The 24645-nt window shown below is 45.5% G+C and overlaps 1 protein-coding gene across 1 annotated transcript; it reads left to right on the forward strand.

Annotated features, from left to right (window-relative positions):
- Nucleotides 1–278: 278 nt before the first annotated feature.
- On the forward strand, nt 279–24433 carry LOC102449550 (endothelin receptor type B-like). The gene is made up of 8 exons (XM_006111341.5): nt 279–491; nt 7018–7552; nt 12359–12471; nt 13936–14140; nt 15582–15731; nt 17364–17497; nt 17973–18081; nt 22009–24433. The coding sequence occupies exons 2-8, from the start codon at nt 7061–7063 to the stop codon at nt 22156–22158; spliced, it is 1353 nt and encodes a 450-aa protein (XP_006111403.1). The 5' UTR covers nt 279–491; nt 7018–7060; the 3' UTR covers nt 22159–24433.
- Nucleotides 24434–24645: the final 212 nt, after the last annotated feature.

Raw genomic sequence — 24645 nt, forward strand, 5'->3', positions numbered from 1 at the left:
TTGGGTCCCATTACAAACATGCTCCAGCGCAGTGTCTGAAATCTTGCAGTATTGAGGCTTCCAAAACAGCTTTCACTCCGTTTCTGCCTCCCTGAATCCCCTCCCCCTGCTCTTTCCTGCCTGAAGCACTCTGTGTGTATTATTTTCATCTCCCTTATAACAGCCATTCTGTATTTGTCCCACTTCCCCCTCCTCCACCAGCCGCACCCCGGCCTTCAATCAACCATTGGCTGCAGCGCTGGTATGTGGGGGTGGAGGTACTGAGGGACCTCTATATAACTAACCAAAGCTTTAAAAACGACTTCAGTAGGTAACAAGCAGTGAGCCTTGGCAACAGCATCCTTGCCCAGCTCATGAGCATTTAAGGAAATTCTGGGACCTAACATCCTTGGGGACTCCAGGCCAAGTCCAGCTGTCTGTCCGGAAGAAAGGAAGCATTAGAGTGAATGAAGTTAACCCAAGGAGCCTCTGAGTTCCACAGGACTAGGAAGGTAATTTAACCCTGTGTCATTCCATGCTGTAGATTGCAAACAGTCAAATTCAACAAATGAACCTCTTGAATGTTTAAATGTCATTTTCCCCCTCTCTCCTCTGGATGACAGGCTAAAATGGAGGTTGAGAATTGCTCAAGATGTTCCTGTGGGGGTAGAGGAGAAAGCAAGTATGAGCAATAAGTCCCCCGGAAAGCAAGAAAGGGAGTTCAGCATAATTGATAGGGCAAACCAGGCCGTTGCCCCTTGTTTGTGTGGGTTCCTGGTTGTGTTTAGACCCTACAGTGAACTGGGCATGTGCGGTTACTCTGCCCTTTATTTCAGTTATCTTTCCCGGCAATAGGCATTTATCTCCAGACAGATTCTTACTCTCTTGTCGGTTGCATAATATGTCAGGAAGAGCAGACACTAGTAGTGCTGCTGAGAAAATCTCTGGCCATCACACAGCAGATGGATAAGGGAGAGGCTGCATCAAAGTGAATGGTTAATGAAGGATCTGGGTTCAGCCTTATTTCAAGAAAGGTCTGAAATCCCAGGTTTGGCCACTTCTCAGATGGAGTGGTCCTGTGCTGATTTTTGCTCCAATTGTAGTTAGCTTCCCATCTGAAAACTGTTTCAATGAAGGCTAACTCAGGAGTGTAAGCAGACCACAATCATATGTGGATTTATTTATGTTCTGTAGCCTGAATCCAAACAAAGCTGGCTGGAAATGGGTGCTGATATTTTTACATATCTGGTATATACCTTAATGTGAGGGACCTTCTGCAAAAAACTAACAGTCAAGAGTATCAGATGACTAAGGGGTTCTCCTTTGAGGAGTATAGTTCCAGCTTGGTGCTGGTACAATTCTGATCTGACACATTTAATGGAATTTAGAAGGAAACAAACAAACTGGTAATTTAGGCACAAAGGTACTCCACCAGCAGCTAGTTTAAATCAGCATCGCTCCATCACAGTTCAGGATCTGGCCCAAGTTGTAGTGAGGAGGGGTTACACAACTAGATAGTAATAGAAGGGTTTTCATCAAATTGTTTTAGTCCAAACATTTTAATTTGCATTTAAAAGTTTCCATGCAGTGTTGAAAATGCAAACATTACAGTACTGCACTAGTGCATGAGATCCAGAAAGTGAAACTGACCCTTGTATTTTCATTCTTGGAGTTGAGCAAAATGTAAGAATTACATGGAAAAAACACAAAATCAAAAAGGAACTATTAGGAGAAAGCCCATTGGGATTTGGTAGGAAATGTTGCTAACCTTCAAATAACTTTTTTAAACAACCTACAGATTTCTAACACAACAGGGATATAATTTTCTTTTACTGTCTATAAAATGGTTTAAAGATTCTATAGAGAAGATCTCATTCTCCATTCAATTCTCTAGCTTTCTACAGAAGTTTCTGTATACCAATATTGAATTTCTAGAGACCCTTATTGGTATATTTCCTATTACTTAAACAAGAATGTAAATGATTCTGTCATTATTGTAATTAATTGAGTTATTAGTTACATCAGAATGTATTATTTTTAGGCGTACAGCAGGTACAAGGATTTTACCTTTGGCTTTTTAATTGACTTCCTGGGTGATCGTGGGCAACTTTATTCCTATCTGTGCTTTAGCTATCCAATCTATAAAATGAGGGTGATGACCTGTGAAGGATATGGACAATATCCTGCACCTATTGGTCCTATAAAAAATGTTACAATGATTACTTATCTGTATGGTCTTCCTTTAAAAGAGATTTTAATTCTTCAGATCGCCATTCTAACATTTTAGGCAATCACAAGAGCCTGGAAATATGAATCAACAAAGACACTATGTAATTAACTTTTGGATTTTCAGACTTTTCAGACCAAGCAGGAATGGTCACTGCTTTTAGTTAATTAGAATAATAAAATCGTAGAATCATAGAACACTAGAACTGGAAGGGACCTTGACAGGTCACTGAGTCCAGTCCGCTGCCCTCACAGCAGGACCAAGCACTGTCTATATCATCATTGACAGGTGTCTGTCTAACCTACTCTTAAATCTCTCCAGGGGTAGAGATTCCACAACATCCCTAGGCAATTTATTCTAGTGTTTTACCACCCTGACGGGCAGGAAGTTTTTCCTGATGTCCAACCTAAACCTCCCTTGCTGCAGTTTAAGCCCACTGCTTCTTGTCCTATACTCAGAGACCAAGGAGAACAATTTTTCTCCCTCCTCCTTGTGATACCTTTTTAGATACTTGAAAGCTGCTATTATGTCCCCTCTGTCTTCTCCTTTCCAAACTAAACAAGCCCAATTCTTTCATTCTTTCCTTATAGCTCATGTTCTCTAGACCTTTAATCATTCTTGTTGCTCTTCTCTGGACCGTCTCCAATTTCTCCACCTCTTTCTTAAAATGTGGTGCCTAGAACTGGACACAGTACTCCAAGTGAGGCCTAATTAGTACAGAGTAGAGCGGAAGAATGACTTCTCGTGTCTTGCTCACAACACTCCTGTTAATGCATCCCAGAATCATGTTTGCTTTTTTTGCAGTTGTTTTACACGCACTTTGAGGGAAAGAATATGTGGGGATTGGGACTGCCTGATCACATCCCCTGACTCACATGAGGTGTCCCAGAGAAATAAATGGAGCTGCACACCTGTAAGAATTGTAGGAACAAAGTCTGGTTTGTTTGCAAAAGCGGTGGTGATGGGGAACTTCAAATATCCAGACATATGTTAGGAAACTAACACAGCAGGGCACAGATTTTCCAACAAGTTCTTGGACTGCATTGGAGGCAATTTTTATTTCAGAAGGTTGAGAAACCTAGTGGGGGGAAGCTGTTCTTGATTTGATTTTAACAAATAGGGAGGAACTGGTTGAAAATTTGAAAGTGGAAGGCAGCTTGGGAGAAAGTGACCATAAAATCATAGCGTTCATGATTCTAAGGAATGATAGAAGAGAGAACAGCAAAATAGAGACATTTCAGGAGGGCAGATTTTAGTAAACTCAGAGAGCAGGTAGGCAAGGTCCCATGGGAAGCAAGATTAGGAGGAAAAACAACGGAAGAGAGTTGGCAGTTTTTAAAGGGACTTTATTAAGGGCCCAAAAGCAAATTATTCCACTGAATAAGAAAGATAAAAAGTATGGCAGGGAGACTACCTTGGATCCAACCAGGAGATTTTACATGATCTAAAAAAAAAAAAAATTGTATAAAAAGTGGAAACTAGATCAAGTTACAAAGGATGGATATTAGCAAACAACACAGATATGCAGGGTCAAGATTAGAAAGGCAAAGGCACAAAATGAGCTAAATCTAGCTAGAGTCATAAAGAGTAACAAGAAGATATTCTACAAGTATATTAGGAGCAAGAGGAAGACCAAGCACAGGGTAGGCCCATTGCTCAGTGAGAAGGGAGAAACAATAACAGGAAACATGGAAATGGCAGAGGTACTTAATGACTTATTTGTTTCAGTTTTTGTCAGAAGATGGATGGTGACGGGATTCCTAACATAGTGAATACTAGTGGAAATAGGGTAGGTTTAGAAGTTAAAATAAAAGAACGAGTTAAAAATTACTTAGAAAAATTAGATGTCTGCATGTCACCAGGGCCTGATGAAATGCATCCTAGAATACTCAAGGAGCTGATAGAGGAGGTATCTCAGCCTTTAGCTATTATCTTTGAAAAACTGTGGAAGTTGGAAGAGATTCCAGAAGACTGGAAAAGGGCAATATAGTGCCCATCTATAAAAAGGGAAATAAGAGCAACCCAGGAAACTACAGACCAGTCAGTTTAACTTCTGTGCCAGGAAAGATAATGAAGCAGGTAATTATGGAATTCATCTGCAAATATCTGGAAAAAAATAAGGTGATAGGTAACAGCCAGCATGGATTTGTAAAGAATAAATCGTGTCAAACCAATCTGATAGCTTTCTTTGATAGGATAACGAGTCTTGTGGATAAGGGAGAAGCGGTGGATGTGGTATACCTAGTCTTTAGTAAGGCATTTGATACGGTCTCGCATGATATTCTTATCAATAAACTAGGCAAATACAACTTAGATGGGGCTACTATAAGGTGGGTGCATAACTGGCTGGATAACCGTATTCAGAGAGTAGTTATTAATGGTTCTCAATCCTGCTGGAAAGGTATAACAAGTGGGGTTCTGCAGGGATCTGTTTTTGGGACAGGCTCTCTTCAATATCTTCAACGATTCAGATATTGGCATTGAAAGGTTGCTTATTAAGTTTGCAGATGATACCAAGCTGGGAGGGGTTGCAACTGCTTTGGAGGATAGGGTCATAATTCAAAATGATCTGGACAAATTGGAGAAATGGTCTGAGGTAAATAGGATGAAGTTTAATAAAGACAAATGCAAAGTGCTCCACTTAGGAAGGAACAATCAATTTCACATATACAGAATGGGAGGCGACTGTCCAGGAAGGAGTACGGCAGAAAGGGATCTAGGGGTTATAGTGGACTACCAGCTAAATATGCGTCAACAGTGTGATGCTGTTGCAAAAAAAGCAAACATGATTTTGGGATGCATTAACAGGTGTGTTGTGAGCAAGATGCGAGAAGTCATTCTTCTCCTCTACTCTGCACTGGTTAGGCCTCAGTTGGAGAATTGTGTCCAGTTCTGGGCACCACATTTCAAGAAAGATGTGGAGAAATTGGAGAGGGTCCAGAGAAGAGCAACAAGAATGATTAAAAGTCTAGAGAACATGACCTATGAAGGAAGGCTGAAAGAATTGGGTTTGTTTAGTTTGGAAAAGAGAAGACTGAGGGGGGACATGATAGTGGTTTTCAGGTATCTAAAAGGGTGTCATAAGGAGGAGGGAGAAAACTTGTTCACCTTGGCCTCTGAGGATAGAACAAGAAGCAATGGGCCTAAATTGCAGCAAGGTTTAGGTTGGACGTTAGGAAAAAGTTCCGAACTGTGAGGGTGGTTAAACACTGGAATAAATTGCCTAGGGAGGTTGTGGAATCTCCATCCCTGGAGAGGTTTAAAAGCAGGTTAGACAGACACCTGATGTAGACAGTACTTGGTCCTGCTCAGAGGGTAGCGGCCTGGACTTAATGACCTCTCAAGGTCCCTTCCAGTTCTACTGTTCTATGATTCTATGAAAAGGGAGCAGCATTCAGTAGCATTCAGCACTTTCAATAAAATATATCATTGCCACTAAATTGGCATTATTTTCTAAACAAGGTTTTCCTCCGCTTTAGTGCTATTGTAATTAAGGGAGTAGCACTAGTGTATATGTGTTTGGTGTGTCACTCTGCTATCTGGCTAACAGCTGATAAATGTGGTTAAATCACATATATAATGCTCCCCCGCTATCAGCCATGTGGGAATCCTGTTTACTTTTTCTATACTTAAAAGTTTCAAGTGCAGCTTTAAACTTCAGAGAGTTGGGCACTTCAGAGAGTTCCATACAGTGCTGTTGTGTGTGATGTAGAGAATGGGCTTACAGAGGGAGTTTTTTAGGCTATCAATAAGGAAGAGCCTCTCATGTAGAAAACTCAGGTTCAACTCCCTGCTTTCTCAGACATTTCCTGTGTGACCTGGGGCAAGTCATCTCACTGGCCTGTTTCCCCTCGATACTATAGGAATAATAACAATGCCCTGATACACAGAGGAGTTGTGAGGCTAATACTGTATTAAAGATTGTGAGGCACTAGCATACTGTAGTGATGGGAACCCCGCTAAATGCCTACGCTAGATGGATATTACTGCTGCTCTCTTACCGATTAGCATTTCTTCTAGTTTTTTGAATGGGGGAAGAGTATTTAAAGATGAACTCAGATGTAATTGTCTGAGACCAATTATAGCTGGAAGGAGTGCGAGGACATGGAGTGACAGGCAGAAGGGTATAAAAACAGGCCTGAGATCAGAGCTTGTTGGCAAACATCTGACTCTGTTTTCAATCTGGTTTTGTTCTGAGAGCAGTAGGCGCTAGAATTCTCAACAGCACAATGGCCTGTTGGTTATTGTAAAAGGGTCACTCTTAGCTAGCACATTTCAACTACAGATCTCAGAGCACCTTACAAGTGAGAGCATTAACTACATTTTACAGACATGGAAACTGGGCACTGATGAGTGAAGAGACTTGACTGAGGTTAGACAGTCAATCAGTAGCTAAGCCTGATTTTAGGATTTCAGACCCAGCAGCGTTTTTTTAATTGAAGCTATTTAAAAAGATGAGTTCATGTTAAATCCAGTGACTCCAATTCAAAGGGATGCACTGCTCTGAAGAGGCGCTGGATTCCAAGCCATTAAAGTCAGTGGAAGTCTTTCCACTGACACTGTACTTTTGGTCAGGCCCTGTGAGAACAGTGCAGAGAACTGGGTCTTTGGTGAGAATAGTGACAGCTGGGATTCTTCACTGTTTCATTTCATACAAAAAAACAAACAGTCTATCAGCACCTCAAAGACTAACAAAACATGTAGATGGGATCAGGAGCTTTCGTGGGTGCAACCCACTTCATTCAGTTGCTCAGTTTCATCATGCTTCCCCTCCCCCCTATAACTGATTCCCCCTCATTCCTTCCCTACAGGAGAAGCCAAGACTCAAACAGACATCCATACTGCTGCAAGCAGATGCACATAGGAATCTGGGTGGGCTTTGCTCCAACCTCAATGGCTAAAACCCCAACTTTGGTAGCACTAGCCATTTGCCTGACTTGCCTCTTCTCAAGCGCCTGCAGTCAGACACCAAGGAACGTCAAGGAGAGCTCAGTTCCATTTAAGGTTCTACGCCAGGAGCCGGTTTACAGTCTTGTCCAATCGAGCTTGTTCCAGGATGCCAGAGCCGCCTCCAACCAGTCGGATGACACTCCCGAGAATGTCCCGTCACAGTTACCCCTCCCAACCACATGCATAAAGCCTGCTGAAATCAGACACATCTTCAAGTACATCAACACTATTGTGTCCTGCACCATCTTCATCGTGGGCATTATTGGCAACTCCACCCTGCTGAGGATCATTTACAAGAACAAATGCATGAGGAACGGGCCCAATGTCCTCATTGCGAGCTTGGCTCTTGGAGACCTTCTCTACATCCTCATAGCTCTTCCCATCAACATGTACAAGGTAGGCACCTTTGGGCACTAACAACTTTGCCCTTTGGGGAGGTGGCAAGGGGGCTTCCCACATTACAATGCTCAGTACTGCCATGAGAATACCTTGACAGATAACAATGATTTGAATGGCCAACACTCACCAAAGGGGAGTGATAAAGATATACAAGCAACTGTCAGAGAAACCCTGTGGTCCACCAGTGAAAGCCGTGGATTGGGACCCAAGAAACTTGGGCTCTCTTCTGAGGTCTCTACTATGGGCAGGCCACTACAGTCTCTGACCCTCCATTGGCCTTATCTAGCTCTAGAGGAAGTTCTTTGGGAGGGACTCTCTCTCCCTATAGATAGGACCTATCACAATACAGCCATGGCCCAGGCCTGCAGATGTTATAGCCATGAGCACCGCCTGGTGCAGAGATGCTTCTAGGGTGCGGAAAGAGGACACACTCAGGAAAATGAAATTATTTGAAGAAACAAATAGGCCATGTATCAGGAAACATTCCCTAGCTGGGAAGTGGTTGGACCAATGAACAATCTCTCCAGGGAAGTGGTGAAAGCACCAGACTAGAAAACAATTCTGTACTGATCAAGAAGCAAGCTAGCCTACTAGCCAATGCAAGGAATGGTGTACTTGAGCAGAAGGGGTCAAACGGGGCATTCCCCCAGTCTCAGAAATGCTCTGGGGGCAGGCACTAGAGCACACGCAGTAACCCACCAGCGTTCAAGGAATGTGAAGCCCTTTCAATAGATTCCAAGACCAGTTGGGGCCATTATGACCATCTAGTCCAGAGATGGGCAAATACCAGCCTGCAGGCTGGATCTGATTTCTTGTAACAACCTTTTAGGTCCTTGAAAACCGCTAGTATATCCCCCCTCAGTCTTCCCCTTTCCAAACTAAACAAAATAATTTCTTTCAGTCTTCCTTCATTTGTCATGTTTTCTAGACCTTTCATCATTTGTATGGCTCTTCTCTGGCCTTTTCCCAGTTTGCCCACATCTTTACTGAAATGTGGCACCCAGAATTGGGCACAGTTCTCCAGATGAGATCTAAACAGTGTGGAGTAGTGGGGAAGAGTTACTACTTGGCTGTGTCTAGACTGGCAAGTTTTTCTGCAAAATCATCTGCTTTTGCGGAAAAACTTGCCAGCTGCCTACACTGGCCGCTTGAATTTCCTCAAAAGCACTGACGATCTCATGTAAGATTGTCAGTGCTTTTGCAGAAATACTATGCTGCTCCCGTTTGGGCAAAAGTCTTTTTCCGAAAAACTTTTGCGCAAAAGGGCCAGTGGACAGCTGAGATTTCTTTTCCGCAAAAAAGCCCCGATCGCAAAAATGGCGATTGGAGCTCTTTTGCGGAAAAGCGCGTCTAGATTGGCCACAGACGTTTTTCTGCAAAAAGTGCTTTTGCGTAAAAGTGTCCTGCCAATCTAGACGCACTTTTCTGAAAATGCTTTTAACGGAAAACTTTTCCGTTAAACATTTCCGGAAAATCATGCCAGTGTAGACGTAGCCCTTGTGTCTTTCTTACAGCAAGTGGTGGTATCTCTATCGCTGGAGATATTTAAGACAGACATCTATCAGGGATGATCTAGACAATGCTTGGTCCTGCCGGGAGGGCAAGAGACTGGACTTGATCTCTCGAGGTCCCTTCCAGTTCTAGTGTTCTATGATTCTATGAACACTCTTGTTAATACATCCCAGAATGATGTTTGTCACACTGTTAACCCATATTTTTCTGCAGTACTCCTTCCTTAGCAGTCATTTCCCATTCTGTATGTGTGTAACTGACTGTTCCTTTCTAAGTGGAGCACTTTGCATTTGTCCTTATTGAATTTCATCCTATTTACTTCACACCATTTCTCCAATTTGTCCAGATCATTTTGAATATGACCTTATTCAACAAAGCACTTGCAACCCCTCCCAGCTTGGTATTGTCAGCAAACTATATAAGTGTGTACTCTATGCCATTGCCTAAACCACTGATAAAAATATTAACTAGAACTGGACCCAGAACTGATCCCTGCGGAACCCCACTCATTATGCCCTTCCAGCATGATTGTGAACCATTGCTAACTACTCTCTGGGAACAGTTATCCAACCTGTTATGCACCCACCTTATATTAGCTCCATCAAGGTTGTATTTTCCTGGTTTGTTAATGAAAGTGCAGTGCAAACACTCAATGTAACCATATCATCAGGGGTACAAATGTTAAATGAGATTAATACAAGCATTTTGTAAATTCTAAACACTGAACACATTTTTATAAATCTAATACCTGTTTTAATAATATTCACCCATGAGTGAACCAGACTGCTCTCCAGTTATGCATTTGTCAGCATTCAGTGGAGCCTCAGAGCCTTGTCATGAGCTGCCAAAGTCACATGCACCATTAGTTCAGTAATGTGATCTGAATCAAACCAACCCCAACCTTTGGGAGATCTGGTCTTTGTCATTCTCATTTGTACAGGGTGTGTACTAGAAACGTGCAAAACATTAGCAGTGAAACCTGAAAGCTGCTGTCATTGGGCTGGCTTTGTTGCAAACTCAACCCTCAGTCTGGCATCACTAAGTGGTCTGATAATGTCCTTGATCCTTCCTTGCGAAGGTCTTACCTGTTTTTATGTGGAATTGGATTGAATTATGGCTTTATGCCTGAATCAGATGTGAATGGGGTTTCATGTGGGGTCACCCTAATCTAAGGCCTTGTCTACACTAAGGGTTTGCCCAAATTTCAGCCATAGTGGTCACAGCAGGCCAACCAATAGCAATTCCGAGCCCCAGGAAAGAACAATCATTGGGCCCCTCACACAAGCACAGCCACACCTATGCAGACACAGTCCATCTGACATTTGGGTGGCTCAACCTCCATCACCCCCATCACTGCAATAGCTGGGCACTTCCAGAAGACCATTAAGCAGCCTAATGAACTCCTGTCTCCCCTGCTGTCACTTAGGGGGGCGGTTTTGTATGCCATGAGGTGGTTTGTGCTGGTGTGGTTTGGGGCTTTCATTTTAAAATATCCATTGTACTCTGCACTCGTATGAGACAGCACGTCAGAGAGAGGCACCTGGCACGGGCAGCAGAAGGTGGGAGGACTGGGGATGGCTCAGTTCCTGGAGTGGCTTGGAGGGGCTCCCAGGAAAGTTCTGACTCTTGCACAGATGAGCTTTGTTCCATTAGGCGTGAGGCATGGAGGTGTCAGTTTAGAACAGAGAGACTCTGACTCAATGTTAACTCCATTGGCATCTCTTTGGTGCTTATCTCGCCCTCAGCCTTCACACTACCTCTTACTTTTGGAGGACTGGTAGACTAAGTGCCTGCTCCAACCCCCATCAAAGTCAATGGATCAGGCCCTAAGGGTATGTCTACACGGTATAGGAAGGCTACTCTATGCTAGAATCACTATAGCAGCGCAGCTGTCCTGCAGCTGATTCAGATGCTCTCTGTCATGGGAGAGAGCTCTCCTGTTTGCAAAATAAATCCACCTCTGCCAAAGGCAGTGGCTATGGCAGCAGGGGAGCACAGCACTGTCGGCACTGGTGTGTAGGTCAATGTAACGTACATGGCTCGGGGGTAGCTTTCTCACACCCTTGAGCATCAGCAGTTATACCAATGTAAACATGAGTGTCACAAGCCCTCCGAGCGAACCTCAGCCTCATGCCACACATGGTGGGGATTAGGCTTGCACGTAAAAACAACTTTTGAGATGTTTCAGCTCAGGCTAGAGCTCAGGCTGTCTAAACCCCTCAGCACTTAGAACAGCGGGAGCAAGGCTGTAGTCTGGACACTGACATAGTTAGGTCAACATATACTGCCTTCTCTGACCCAACTCAAGGTCAGGCTTGATGTTGCATTGTTCCTTTTTTTCACATGTGCATATAATTCACATCTCTTAATGTCCAGCCATTCAGTTGTTCCAGTATAATCCCAGATCAACAAGACCCGTAACTGGATTTCCAAAGGTGATATTGAATTATAAATTAAAATAAGCGCTTCACATCAGTATGCTCTCCTGCTCAATTAGAGTGATGGTGTCCTTAGTAAACAGAATGGGCAAATTAAGCCTTGGTGTAATGTCATTGGGTTCAGAGGAATGAATTTGAACCAGTATATGTTAGAGTAAGATGAGACCTCTGTAATTGCACAGCAACCTATTATATTTAAACCTTTATGGGTAGCTACCTAGGGCTAACATAGGTTGCTTTACTCAAGTGAGTTTCCCGTTAAGTCAAGTGGGTAAGATGGAACAGAATTTGATCCCTAGAGAATACAAGATTGTAAATTGGTTAGTTTATTCTCTCATGGCCAAATCCTGATCTCAGTCAAGTTTAATTAGCATTAAGAATTGGTGTTGAAATCTACATTTAGATGAGCAGTAAGCTCAAGTTTGATTGCAAGGCTGAATCCAGGCTGGGCTGGAATCTGATGGCCCTGAAATTCAGCCATTGTTCTTGTGGGAGTTCGGCCGCAGATGAGTCCCTTGCAAATGTGAGCCTAGGTCAGAACCAAACTACAAGGGGGGTCTTCGGGCCGTAGGGGGTCAACGTTTAATTCTGTGCCTTTCAAAACCTTACAGTGTTTGGATTAAAATACTAGCTTCTGGTCAGCACAATAAATCCTCCTTCTAAATGTGTGCTCCTGGGAAAGGACTCATTACCAGTGTGACAAGCTATTTTACAGGCCCAGAAAGGTCACCTGTAATCTCAGTAGAAGTAACACTCAAATGCTTCATAGTGATCTCCCCTTCCCAGAAGGAGCGTGATCTAAAAAGCCTGGCAAAGTCTGTTAACCATGTGTGTTTTTCGGCCTCTTTCTCAGCTTCTCGCAGAAGACTGGCCATTTGGCGTTCAGGTGTGCAAGCTGGTTCCCTTCATTCAGAAGGCATCTGTGGGCATCACCGTCCTCAGCCTCTGTGCGCTCAGCATAGACAGGTAATGAACTTGCTGCCAACACCAGGTTCTACGCCCAGGTGAGTTTAATCCTAGTGCAGCCCTTTGCTGCCTTCAGGGCAGCTCAGTGAAGAGTGGATGACATGACTGGCCTCCCTCTCACTTCCCCTGAAGACAGCTTCTCCAGCCCCCCAGTGGTTGGTCAGCCTGATCACATTTAGTACCCGCTCTGGGGGCAAAGAAAGTCCAATAAACTAAACTCAAATCAACAGAGCTCTTCACCTGACCTGGGCCCTGTAGAGTTGTCCTCGAGCTCTCGGGCAGAGAGACACCTCCTAGTGTTTTCTCCCTGGCTCCAAACGCAATTGTCCTTCTTCTCCTTATGGCAAGGGGTTCCTGCCCCACCGGTCCCAGAGGGCAGGGAACTCAGGCCTCTCTCCTCCGGGTTGCAGGCCAGGCACCTTGTGGTAAACAGCTGAACTCTGCTCCCTTGGACTCCATGCTCCCTCCCTGGATTTCTCCCTATCTTGGCCCTTCCCGTAGCTCCTCCCTGGGTTGCTTGGCACTTGCCTTTCCCCAGGCCCCTCACCCAGAGAGGGACTGCAAAACTGTCCACCCTTCCCCCTGCAGCCTGCCTTTCATCTGGGATTCCCCCTGGATGCAAAGTACCAATCTCTTCCCCTCAGCTTGGGGCACTGTTTGCTCTTGGACTCAATTAACTCATTACTGGAGGGGGCTTACTGATCCTACATAGCCCCTTCTCCCTCTTGAGCAAATTCAAAGAAGATGCTTAACATGTGAGACTCACTCAGACCCTCTGACACCCACTGACTGATGCCAAAGCAGTGGGCTGACTGACATGCAGGGGAGATGGAAGAAGATGCTCTAAGTCTAAAGCAGGGTTGGAGTTACTTTAATTTGCACCTTCTCTGCCCTCCAGACAGGTGCTTTACTTGTAACTCTTTGCTCCCTGGAGCCTTCCATGTGTGAGTGTGACAGCATGTGGCTTGCATTTGACTCGCCTCCTTACAGCACAGCATGGGCCTGTGTATGTTTTGTCTCAACTAGTCCCCAGTGCCTGGGACCTACCAGCTGTAACAACAGCCCAAAGCACCTGAATCGGGGAAAGGAGGCCTGCAAAACAAAGCTCAAATGGTACAAAACAAAGAATTCTTTTACCAGCCAGGCTACACCGCTGGACTGCGCATGCACACTGGATCTGCACCTAGCAGACACCTACTTCAGATTCACCCATTGTTGTCTTGGCTCAACCCTTTCTGTCAGCAACGCATTCTCTCCAACCAGGCACCAGCTGAGCACCTGGGACTCTTCCCACACCCTGCTGGACTTCCCCTCTTTCAGACCAACCCATTGCTGGTCCAGAAGAGGTGTCTTCCTGAGCCCCAGGCTGGCCTTAGCCCTTTCCAGCAGGGGCTGGAGCTCTCATCCCGTCACTGAGTTGCAGCATGTGCAATGAAGGCAGTAACATTCTGTTGTGTCCGGCAGGTACCGGGCGGTGGCCTCCTGGAGCCGGATCCAGGGCATAGGGATCCCCATGTGGAAGACAGTTGAGGTGATGCTGATCTGGGCTGTAGCTATTGTCCTGGCCATCCCTGAAGCCATAGCTTTTGACATAGTCGAGCTGAACTACCGTGAGCAGCTCCTGTGGGTCTGCATGCTGTCCTCTGAACAGAACTCCAGATTCATCATGGTATGTACGTCACCCCATTCTAGCAAGGAGGAGGCATTCCCCGTTTTGTGCTCACCCCCAGCATGCAGATGGGAATGGATGGGGCATCTCCTTTCAGTGCCAGGGTGGTGATAACGACTGGACCAAGCTCAGCAGAGTGGGTTCACATGTCTCCATGCTACAAAATGCAGGGTGGAGGTTGATACAGAACTTTGGCTCAGCCCATTGTGGGGCCAGAAGACAGGTGGGATCTCAATCTAGAACCACATTTTGCTGAAGTCTGATGATATTCAGATTCAGGTTTTGGATTTGAACTGTTTTCTAACCCCAGCCGCTCAGTCTGGAAGCCTGTATAGAAATCAGGCTGTTTTTTGAGATCTTAGTCATCTCTCCAGGTTTGAACAAGAACAACATCTCCAATAATTTTGGGAACCTTTTGTTTCTGGATGAAAGCAGGGAGTGCAGACAAGTGGAAACATCTTAAAGTACATTAAAACTGGAAGTATCTGGACTGGACTGTACCACTTGCATTCAGTACAGACACTCACCGGGACTCCAAGTTGGGCTAAATTCAGTGCCGCTAAACATTTTGCGTCTGTAACACAGAAGCACGGAGACAACTGGCAAGGGACCATTAAGTCTCCTCTATAGAATTAGGTTAGAGCTGATTGGGTTTTAGCTCATGGTAGAGGCACATGGCTTAGCCCTTAGTCACAGCTTCAATCCTTTGTATGGCATTACACACATTTGTGTGAAATTCACCAAATTGTTTCTGTTAAACTCAGAGACAAGCCCACCAACAAAACCCTAATTAAGACATTTCATGTTGTCATTTTCAAAATATTTTACATTTCTTTTCATAATTTCTTTATCTCAAATTTTCCTCTGATTTTATTCTTTAAAAAATAAAATATTTAGAAAAGCTCAAAAATCCAAATGGAAACATTTCTTTAGGCTGTTTCAGACTGGTCAGTGCCAAAGACCCAGTTATTTGCACAGCTTTACCATGACCAATATTATGGGTGTTTACCTGCAAAGAGAAGGAGGAGTGTAAACCTGGTCTGAGCGTCCATTTATGTTGTACTATGATTCTACACAGTGTCTCGGGATGGGGGGAAAAATCTCAAATGAATCGTTAAAATGTATCCTCTTCCAGGGTATGAAAGAGCTCTGCATGATATTTTTGTCTTTGATTGCGTCTTGCCTCTGGGTGCTGTATATGATCTGCAGAGATAAAAGAGGTGCTGTTGAAAAGTATATTAAATGGAAATAAACCATTCTCTGACTATTTTGGATTAGGAGGCCTAATGTAAATATAATCTGATGATTACAAGGATTCATGTACCTGAAGCATCTGCTGTAGGCCCTTGTAAAATCAGGACACTGGGTTGGATAAAGCCTAGGTCTGCCCCAGTCTGGTTATTCATGTTTCCTGTTTGTGTCCTTTCTGTTTTGGGTGTAGTTCTACAAGGATGTGAAGGACTGGTGGCTTTTTGGCTTCTATTTCTGCCTGCCTCTGGCATGCACTGGTGTCTTCTACACCCTCATGTCCTGCGAGATGCTGAGCAAGAGGAATGGCATGAGAATTGCCCTCAATGACCACATGAAGCGGGTGAGGGGATCCAACTTTCTTCCAGGAAGCCCCCAGAGAGAGGGGAGAGCTGCAGCACAAGAGACCATGTAGTGGCCTTAGTGTGAAGTCTAAGGAGAAGGACGTCTCAGTGTAGCTATGGAAACTGACACTAGCGGTGGCCTGGGCCACTTGCTCTGTACAGCCCATCTCAGTTGTATAGAGTTTAAGGCCAGTTCATCTAGTCTAGCCTTCTGCAGACGACAGGCAACTACATTGCACCCAGATCCTTTCTGCTAATACCATAGACTTGAGGAAGTTCTTTGGTCTAACTCAAGTAACTAAACCATTGTGCGCCATGGGCACCAAGGTGCCTCCAATGCCCAAGACCCCCTAGGACCAGACATGCCCAGATGATCCCAAGCAGCAGAGGAAGATGAACCGCTCCCTCTGGGGCCCTTGCCAGTCTAAGCTGGGGGGAACGCTCTTATTCTGTCCAGTGGTGAGTGTCGCCAGTGTTCGTCTGGTACACACCAAGCACTAGCATTAAGGCTGCAGTGCTGTTGGGAGTTGTGATGCATTATGCTTAGTTCTGTTCCAGTAGTGCATAAAGGCCAGTGGCAATCAGGGTCCCATTGTGCTAGGTGCAGCCTGTACCCAGAAGTGCTGGTCCCTGCCCTGATGAGTTTATAGTCTAAATAAACAAGCCAGACAAGAAGGGCAGAAAGGGTGGACTCTTGTCTCCATTGGACAGAAAGGAAGCCCAGAGCCTCACAATGGTCTAAGGTGTCTTGATTTCCCCTCCCATTTCACAGTGGCTCCCCTGTTTCCTGTTGCATTCTAGGGCCACCCAGACAACAGCTACAAATACCAGACAACAGCAGTCCTGCGGTGTTGGCTTAGGTCTCCAGCCCAGTCTGGCCCAATCTCACTGTCTTGGGGAAGCCAAGTCCTCCCTGTATATTTCTTATACCTGGGTTATAAATAGTCCTGTTGTTTAAAGAAACGCTGTATTACAGAGCAGCCATGTGTCAGCAGCCTAGTAGCCTCATAGTGTGTTCACATCTCCTAACAGCTGTCCCATCAGGCAGCATAGCAGACTCACTGCACTAGGAGAGGCTGATGCTTAGCTCCCTGTCTTGCTTCTGCACCCACTGAGGTAAACTCCTCTGTCTTTTGCTGTGTGTCGGGGAGACCTCACACCCCACCAATGAATGCTCTTATGGGCCTCACCTCCTCTACTGATTGATACTCACTGTAGGCCTAATCCAGAGCCCACTGAAATCAGTTCCATTGACTTGTGTATGCTTGGGTCAGGTCCTTTGAGTTTTCACTAATGCAAACATTGCTGCTATGGACTGACCATCGTCTTCATGGTCCCCACCAGTTTTGTGCTGCTTGCACTAGACCACTTGACCACTCACAACCCTTCTGATCACACAGTTATAGAAACTTGTGTGCTGTTAGATAAATGTAAGAGTATGAGGGGACTCCAGCCCTTACCATTGCCGAGCAATGATCACCATCTTTCTGAGTGAGCACTAAATGCTCCTCGATATGCCTGAGGATTTAAAGGATCCCTACCAGGATTGTGCTAGGGAGGCTCTGCCCCCCTCTTGGTCAAGCTCATGCTGAGAGCGAACTCACCCATTCTTCTTCACCTGTGCATCTTAGCGCCGGGAGGTTGCCAAGACAGTGTTCTGCCTGGTGGTGATCTTCGCTCTCTGTTGGCTGCCTCTCCACCTCAGTAGGATCCTGAAGAAGACCATCTATGACCAGACTGATCCCTACAGATGTGAACTGCTGAGGTGAGGACAACCAAAAAAAGACTCCCACATCTGTATTGTGCTTCAGACTTGTGATGGAAGCAATATTAATACTGGACTCTCAATGCAGTGTCATTGTCCCTAGAACTTCAGTTGCTGGTTGGTTTGTTTTTATTTGCTCAGTTTCAAGGGGGGTTCATTTTAATAGAAACGGGACAGATATCCAGTGAGGTCCCGCTATGGTAGGGAGACAGGGAGCTGCTATCATCAAGGAGCAGGGCACACAGTATGAGCTTATGGAAAGCAGGTGTTATGATTCCAGGCATGAGGTGGTGACTGCAAAGGTCAGGAAGTAAATATTTCCCTTGTGTCAGAGCACTGAGCAATTAGCTAGGCATTAGGAAATTGTTTTGCTTTCCTTTGAAGCACCAATCACTGCTTCTTCACAGAGGAAGGGTAGGGCACTAGAGAGACCACTCCAAATGCATTCATCATTCTCTCTCCTTTCCACCCCTAGTTTCCTCCTGGTGATTGACTACTTTGGTATCAACATGGCCTCCCTGAACTCCTGCATCAACCCTGTAGCTCTCTACTTTGTCAGCCGAAAATTCAAGAACTGCTTTCAGGTGAGACACAAATGCAGCTGGTGACTCACCCCATGGCCTTGGCTGCCGAGGCTCCTGAAGATGTCTCAGCTAGCAGGAGTATGAAGCAGGGTCTGGACTGAGCTGTGGTGGGTGTTTATTGTTGCAGTACAGAAGAACCTACAGGTCCCAGGCAAGACTGGGACCCCATTCTGCTGTGTATGGTATGTACACATAGTGAAAAACAGGACCTGTTCTGAAAAATATACAGTTGAAAGAAATGAAACAGAAAAAGGAAACTGAGACACAGAGCAGGGGAATGCCTTGCCCAATAGCACCTAGTGGCAGAATCAGAAATAGAACCTAAGTCTCCTGACTCCCACGTCTGTGCATGCTGTTGTAGTCCACAGTACCTCCCACCAAGTTCTTAGGATGAACTCCCATTTGGGGAGGGACCCTAATCCAATGAATTCTCCCTAGCACCACTACAGTGACCTGTTTTAGAGTGGCTCAGAGTCTCCATGTTGGGTACTGGTGTTCTCACTCCCATTACATGCTGTACTCAGCAGGACTGTGAAGTGGAGCAGAAGGGTTCTGCAGCGACAGATGCTGCTAGGGTTGCAGAGAGCAGCAGCTCACCATACACTTGCAGAAAGCACTGAAATATGATCTAAAGCACATGGAGAAACAAAGTCAAGTTTTACTCTTGGAGGAATTTGGCACCAAAATATCTTAATATTCTGCATGAAAAAAGTAAAAGTTGTCCACACAATAGTTTAAAATTCTGTCATTCTCCATATTTTATTTGCCAACATAATGCAGTATAATGATGCCAATTTCAATTATTTTGTAATAATTTATTTAAACTACAATACGGTGGATGGAGAATGGAAGTGAGGAGCACTGGAGGAAATTCCCAAACCCCCTTGTCGAATAGTAATGTAGCTAATATTGATCCTTTATTTCTAGTTCTTAGCCAACAAATATATGCAGCCATGTGTGCTCAGTGTTATATCATCACAGGCAACTGAAAATCAAGTGAGGGATGAGGAATCAAACTCACAATTTATATTGACTATTGGCCATCCCCAGGGAAGTCAGTACTAAACACATAATGGAGCACATTTTGGTAGGAATTTTTTTCAGTCCAAATATTTAGACCAGTTCTAGTTACTAAAGCACCATAAGCATTTATAAGGTCTTACTATCCTGTACATCACTCTGGCAATGTAAAGGAGCCTTAAAACTTTTACATCTGTTTTATATTCCTGAGGGAATTCACAACAACAGTGGGAATGATTCACTAAGCAGGCTGGCTGCTACATTCTGCTCTGCCCCACACCTACTCCTCAAACAGCCCAAAGCCCTGCATCTCCATGCCAAGCACACTTCAATAGAGAGCACGAGGGACCGAGTGTGTCTCCCACACACACATACACACACGACTGCACAGCCATTGCCCTCATCCCTGCGGTGACTTACATCTCTGCTGCAGAGCCGGCCCAAGCTACGGGCTGACTGGGCTACTGCCAGAGTGCTCCATTGTAGGGGGTGCCGCGTGGGGCTTCCGGACTCGGCAAGGGTGGGGTTGTGCATGCGCCGGGCGCCCGGGGTGCACGAATGGCTCGGGCTGGCCCTGCTCTGCGGGCTGCTTTGGGTTCCCAAACCAACTGACTACACTGTTAGGGAGTGGAACATGACCGCTCTTGCAGCTTCTCTTTGCTTCCCTGTCAGAAGTCATTTTTCTTCAGGAAAGCAAATAAATATGTGGGGGGGACATGATTTCTGAGCATGCCCAGTCATGCAGAATTCCCCTGGGAGTAAAGTTTGTCTTCCCTGGCTCAGCAGTCAAAACAAATGGATCCCAGCTAATGCATGGGCTGAGATCCCTCCACACAAAGGACTCTGTGATCTTCAGTGCTTATGGTCCCTGCAAGAGCTCTGCTTTACGTTGTGCCTTGTTCCACATGGCTGTGGAACAAGAGCATCACAGCGCTCCAAGCACAACAAGAGCATCACAATGCTCCAACTAAACTCGGTATGAGAAGCTCAGCCCTTAAGATGTATACAGGTGTGCTCTGGTGGGACACTACTGAGAGTACCTAATTCAGGACAAAATGCTGTGAGAGAGCATAGCTACAACCCAAGACTGGTAATCTCCACTTACAAGGACACCAAATGCAATTAATGAGTAGCAGGTTTAAAACTAATAAAAGAAAGTTCTTCACACAGCGCGTAGTCAACCTGTGGAACTCCTTGCCAGAGGAGGCTGTGAAGGCTAGAACTATAACAGAGTTTAAAGAGAAGCTAGATAATTTCATGGAGGTTAGGTCCATAAACAGCTATTAGCCAGGGGATAGAAATGGTGTCCCTGGCCTCTGTTTGTCAGAGGCTGGAAATGGATGGCATGAGACAAATCGCTTGATCATTGTCTTCGGTCCACCCTCTCTGGGGCACCTGGTGCTGGCCACTGTTGGCAGACAGGATACTGGGCTAGATGGAGCTTTGGTCTGACCCAGTACGGCTGTTCTTACGTTATGTTCTTAAACTGTCAAAACATGTCCTGCAGGGAGGGCAGGGACTGGACGCGATGGCCTCTCGAGATCCCTTCCCGTCCTCGTGTTCTAGGGTTCTATGAAAAAAATAATTTCTGTTTTGCCACGTTGGCTAACAAGAAGTCATACAAGCAGTGGCAATGCATGGCAGGGAGAGAAAGGGGAGCACTGCCCCGCCTCTCCCGATCCCTTGCTCTGTCCCTGCTTTGCCCTTGCTCCACTCCTTCCCACCCATCTCTTCCCAGCACTCCCCAGAGTGGCGTGACTGGGGAGTGGTGCCACAAGGGCTGGATTTGGTGGGCCTGTGCCTTTCCTGCTGACTGCTGCCATTGCCAGTGACTGGAGGGGATGTATGGGGTGCTCATGCACCTATGTGCACTCCCCATGAGTTGCCTGAAAAACAGTCTTATCAAATACAAGGCTCTTCTGATTTCAAAGGACCCGTTACACACTCACATCAAATCTAAAAGTTTATTCATAAAAGACAGAAATGAAGGTGAGAGTTGAAATTGTTAAAGGACTCAAATGCACACAACATTTTCAAAGCCCTTGATTCAGGCTTATATTAGCGATGGAACAAACCGCTGGCTCAAGTCAAGTCTCTGGTTACTTCCAAATCATTAGAAGGCCCTCAGTCTCTTTGTCTGAATGCTCCCTGTGGGGTGGCCAGAGTCTGGAGTAGGAAAGAGGCACAATGGTGATATCGCCACGTCTTCTGCCATGTGGAGGGAATCCCATTGGAAAAGTACAGTAACAAGATAGTGTCCAGGCACATGTGAGCCGTCACATGGGCAAATTACCTGTCCATGCATGACTCAGTTCTTTACAGGTAGAAGCCATTGCCCACAGCTTAAAAGTTCCCAGGGAGGCTTCTCGGATGTGGACTGGTTTTATCCAAAGCCCTTTGTGAGTCAAGTACTCCTCAAAGAGCCATTCAACTTGAATAGTTCCTTCACGATACACTGACCAAACGCTTCAGTGGGGTTACCCAGACTCAGTCATATTGAAATACAAGTACAAAGTCATCATTTCAAATATGAAAATGATTCATGCATGCAAATAGCATAATAACTGCAAATCATAACTTTTTCCTAGATGCCTCGTGGCACACTTTGTACAAGGTTTGTGGCAAGTATATAATGGTGCTTGCAACAGTGGTCATACTTTAATCAGCTAATGTCACATAAGGGTACGGTCCCTAAGACCATAAGGTCACCAAACAATTTCAAAGTACGATAAATCAACATCTATTTCTAGATAATTTATTTGCAGATAATATATGCTTATCTTCTCCCAGGCCAAGATTCTGCCAATCACTTACCTATAAGACCATCCTTCCTCTCAATAGGAGACATTTTGCCAAGCTTTATCGGATAATCCTGGTTCCTAACCTGTCTCTGTGTATCTCTTCCAGTCCTGTCTGTGCTGCTGGTGCCAGAGACCAGCCTTGAGCAGCGTGCCAACAGATGACAAGGGGTCTGTTGGGAAGTGGAAAGCCAACGGGCAGGACCTCGGGCTGGACCGAAGCAGCTCCCACTTGAGTAACAAGTATAGCTCTTCCTAAAGGACCATAAATCAATTGGAGAGCACACTGCGAGAGCTGAAAGGAGCCATCCATCCTATTCACACAATCATTTCCTGGCTGGCTCTGAGTCACTTGCTTTCCTTTCACAGACCCATTGGAAAATGCAGCTGCATTTCATTTACCATTGAACCAGCCACCTCCAGGGGCCTCGGAAACCTCACTTCTCATCTGTTCCTTTCAAATCATCTTTTTTGTTTTCCTCAAAGGATGTTTTGGGTTTTAAATCCTACTGGAGAAGCCAGATGACCCATAGTGCCCTCTGTCTCCAGACAGAAAGGCCACCAGATGGGGCGGGAGTAGGAGGGAATGGTGCTGTGAGTGATCTCACATTTAAACAGACAAGGGACAGCACCACTGGAGGTGAATTTTGACCCACCAAGTTGATACATTAAGAAGCCACGGTGAAACCAAAGCAACTGCCTCACAAGCCCACTGCCTTCTACTCTTTGCTGCTGGGACGCCATCGCTAGGGGGAAATTCACCCTGGGCAGACAGGCAGCAGAAGAACAAGGCACCATTTCAGTCCTAATGAAATCCAGAGGATACGTGGGAATTGCACAGCTCTCTTCCCAGAGGTGAATTTCACCCAGCATGTTTATACTGTAACAGTACAGTGGTGTATATAGAATAGAGCTGCTTAGGGCTTGTAATATTCTTAGTAGTAATGAGGTTAAGAAAATATTCCTTATTTGCAATTGTAGCATACACCGAAAAGGGCTGCTGTCGCTTCTCCCCTTTCCTTTCTGGTAGCTTCTTCATAGTGAGAGCCCTGCCTGGTGTTCATAACATGAAGCACAGGAGTGGCAGTGTTGGCTAGAGTTCAGGAGGGTCCAAACTGGCCACTGTTGGTGTGCTCATCTACTCCATAGCTTCGCCAGCTCGTCCTTCATTGCTGTCTGCAGCACTCCGCATTACCCCAGTCCTGGCCCTCTTCTGAACAGGAACGATCAGCTGTGTGGGGGTTGTGCTATAGGCAGATGCCAGCACGCGCGCTGCACGTGTCACTAGGTTAGGAGATGAACTAGAGGTGAAAGGGAATCCTGTGTCACCCAGTGACTAGGTATGAACAATGGTTGCACCGGTAGCTACAGCAGCAAAGTCTGGCCGAGCTCCAGAGAGGCCTGCTAGATCATTGAAGAGCAGGTTAGACAGACACCTGTCAGGGATGATCTAGACAGTGCTTGGTCCTGCCTTGAAGGCAGAGGACTGGACTCGATGCCCTCTCGAGGTCCCTTCCAGTTCTCGTGTTATATGAGTCTATGATCATCTGTCTGGTCTCCTGGATATTACAAGCCAGAAAATGCCATCCAGTTCCTCTTGGCTTGAGCCCCATGACTTGTGCTTGACTCAGTCCTCTGTAGCAGCAAGACCAGTCTTGGTCTGAAGGCATGAAGAGACGGGAGAGCCACTGCTTGCCTTGGTGGCCTGTTTGTGTGGGTCTTGAAACTCAGGGACACGGTTCAGAGACCTCTAGATAAAACCCCAGGTGCTGCAAGAGGTGGTACTGGAAATTCCTTAGGACATGCTGGTCCTACCCTAGCAGCATTGAAACAAGGCTCCAGCACGGTGCTGCTGGCATTGCCATTTGGCAGACTAGCAATAAATCTTCTCCTAGGCTCATCACTCTGGCTAGGTCTACATTGCATCCCTCTTGCACAAAAGCCTATGCAAATGAAGGATGGATTAGCATATTGCCATGCTTCATTTGTATAATTAATTAGGGGCCGTTTTTGCACAAGAGGCTTTTGCACAAGAGCGTTCTTCCTGGAAAAAATAAGGAAGAATGGCTCTTGCGCAAGAGGGGGTTTTTGCACAAAAAGGAGTTGTGTAGACTCGTGTGCAAAAATGGCCCCTAATTAATTATGCAAATGAAGCACAATAATATACTAATCTATGCTTCATTTGCACAAGCAGGATGCAGCGTAGACGTGGCCTCATTGTACAAGTGTCACAGATGGGAGCCCTCATGGCTGGGGCCAGATGCCAGCATAGGGCTTAGGCGCACTGCTCAGAACACGGTGACGCACCGTTACTGACTGTGGACCAGTTCAGCCGGGTTTTGACCCAAAAGCTCTCTCAAAGGAACAATCTGGAATTTATTCCAATGACATAGTGAAAATTTGTATGGGGTATTTTCATGGGGCAGGGGTTTTCACCTCTTTCTTTCCTTTTCTTTTTGCCCCTTTTTCCATTCTCACTGGAAGAAAAGGGGAGGAGTAAGAAAAATGAAAATAAAAATCCTGGTTTTGTTTCACTTTTGGTATTTTACTTTACACACACTGACCATCAGACACATGCGCACACACTGGCAGACACACACACACATACAGTGGCTGCAGCTTCATTGGTGGCTGTAAGACTGTCTAGACTACAATGATTTATTGGAAAAAGACACACAAATTGCACTCCGCAATTTGCGTACCTTTTTCTGATAGATTTTTTAGAGGAGGCTTTTCTGAAATTTGG

This window comes from Pelodiscus sinensis, chromosome 13 (genome assembly GCF_052426305.1).
Source record: "Pelodiscus sinensis isolate ZL-2025 chromosome 13, ASM5242630v1, whole genome shotgun sequence".
NCBI classification, from domain to species: domain Eukaryota; kingdom Metazoa; phylum Chordata; order Testudines; family Trionychidae; genus Pelodiscus; species Pelodiscus sinensis.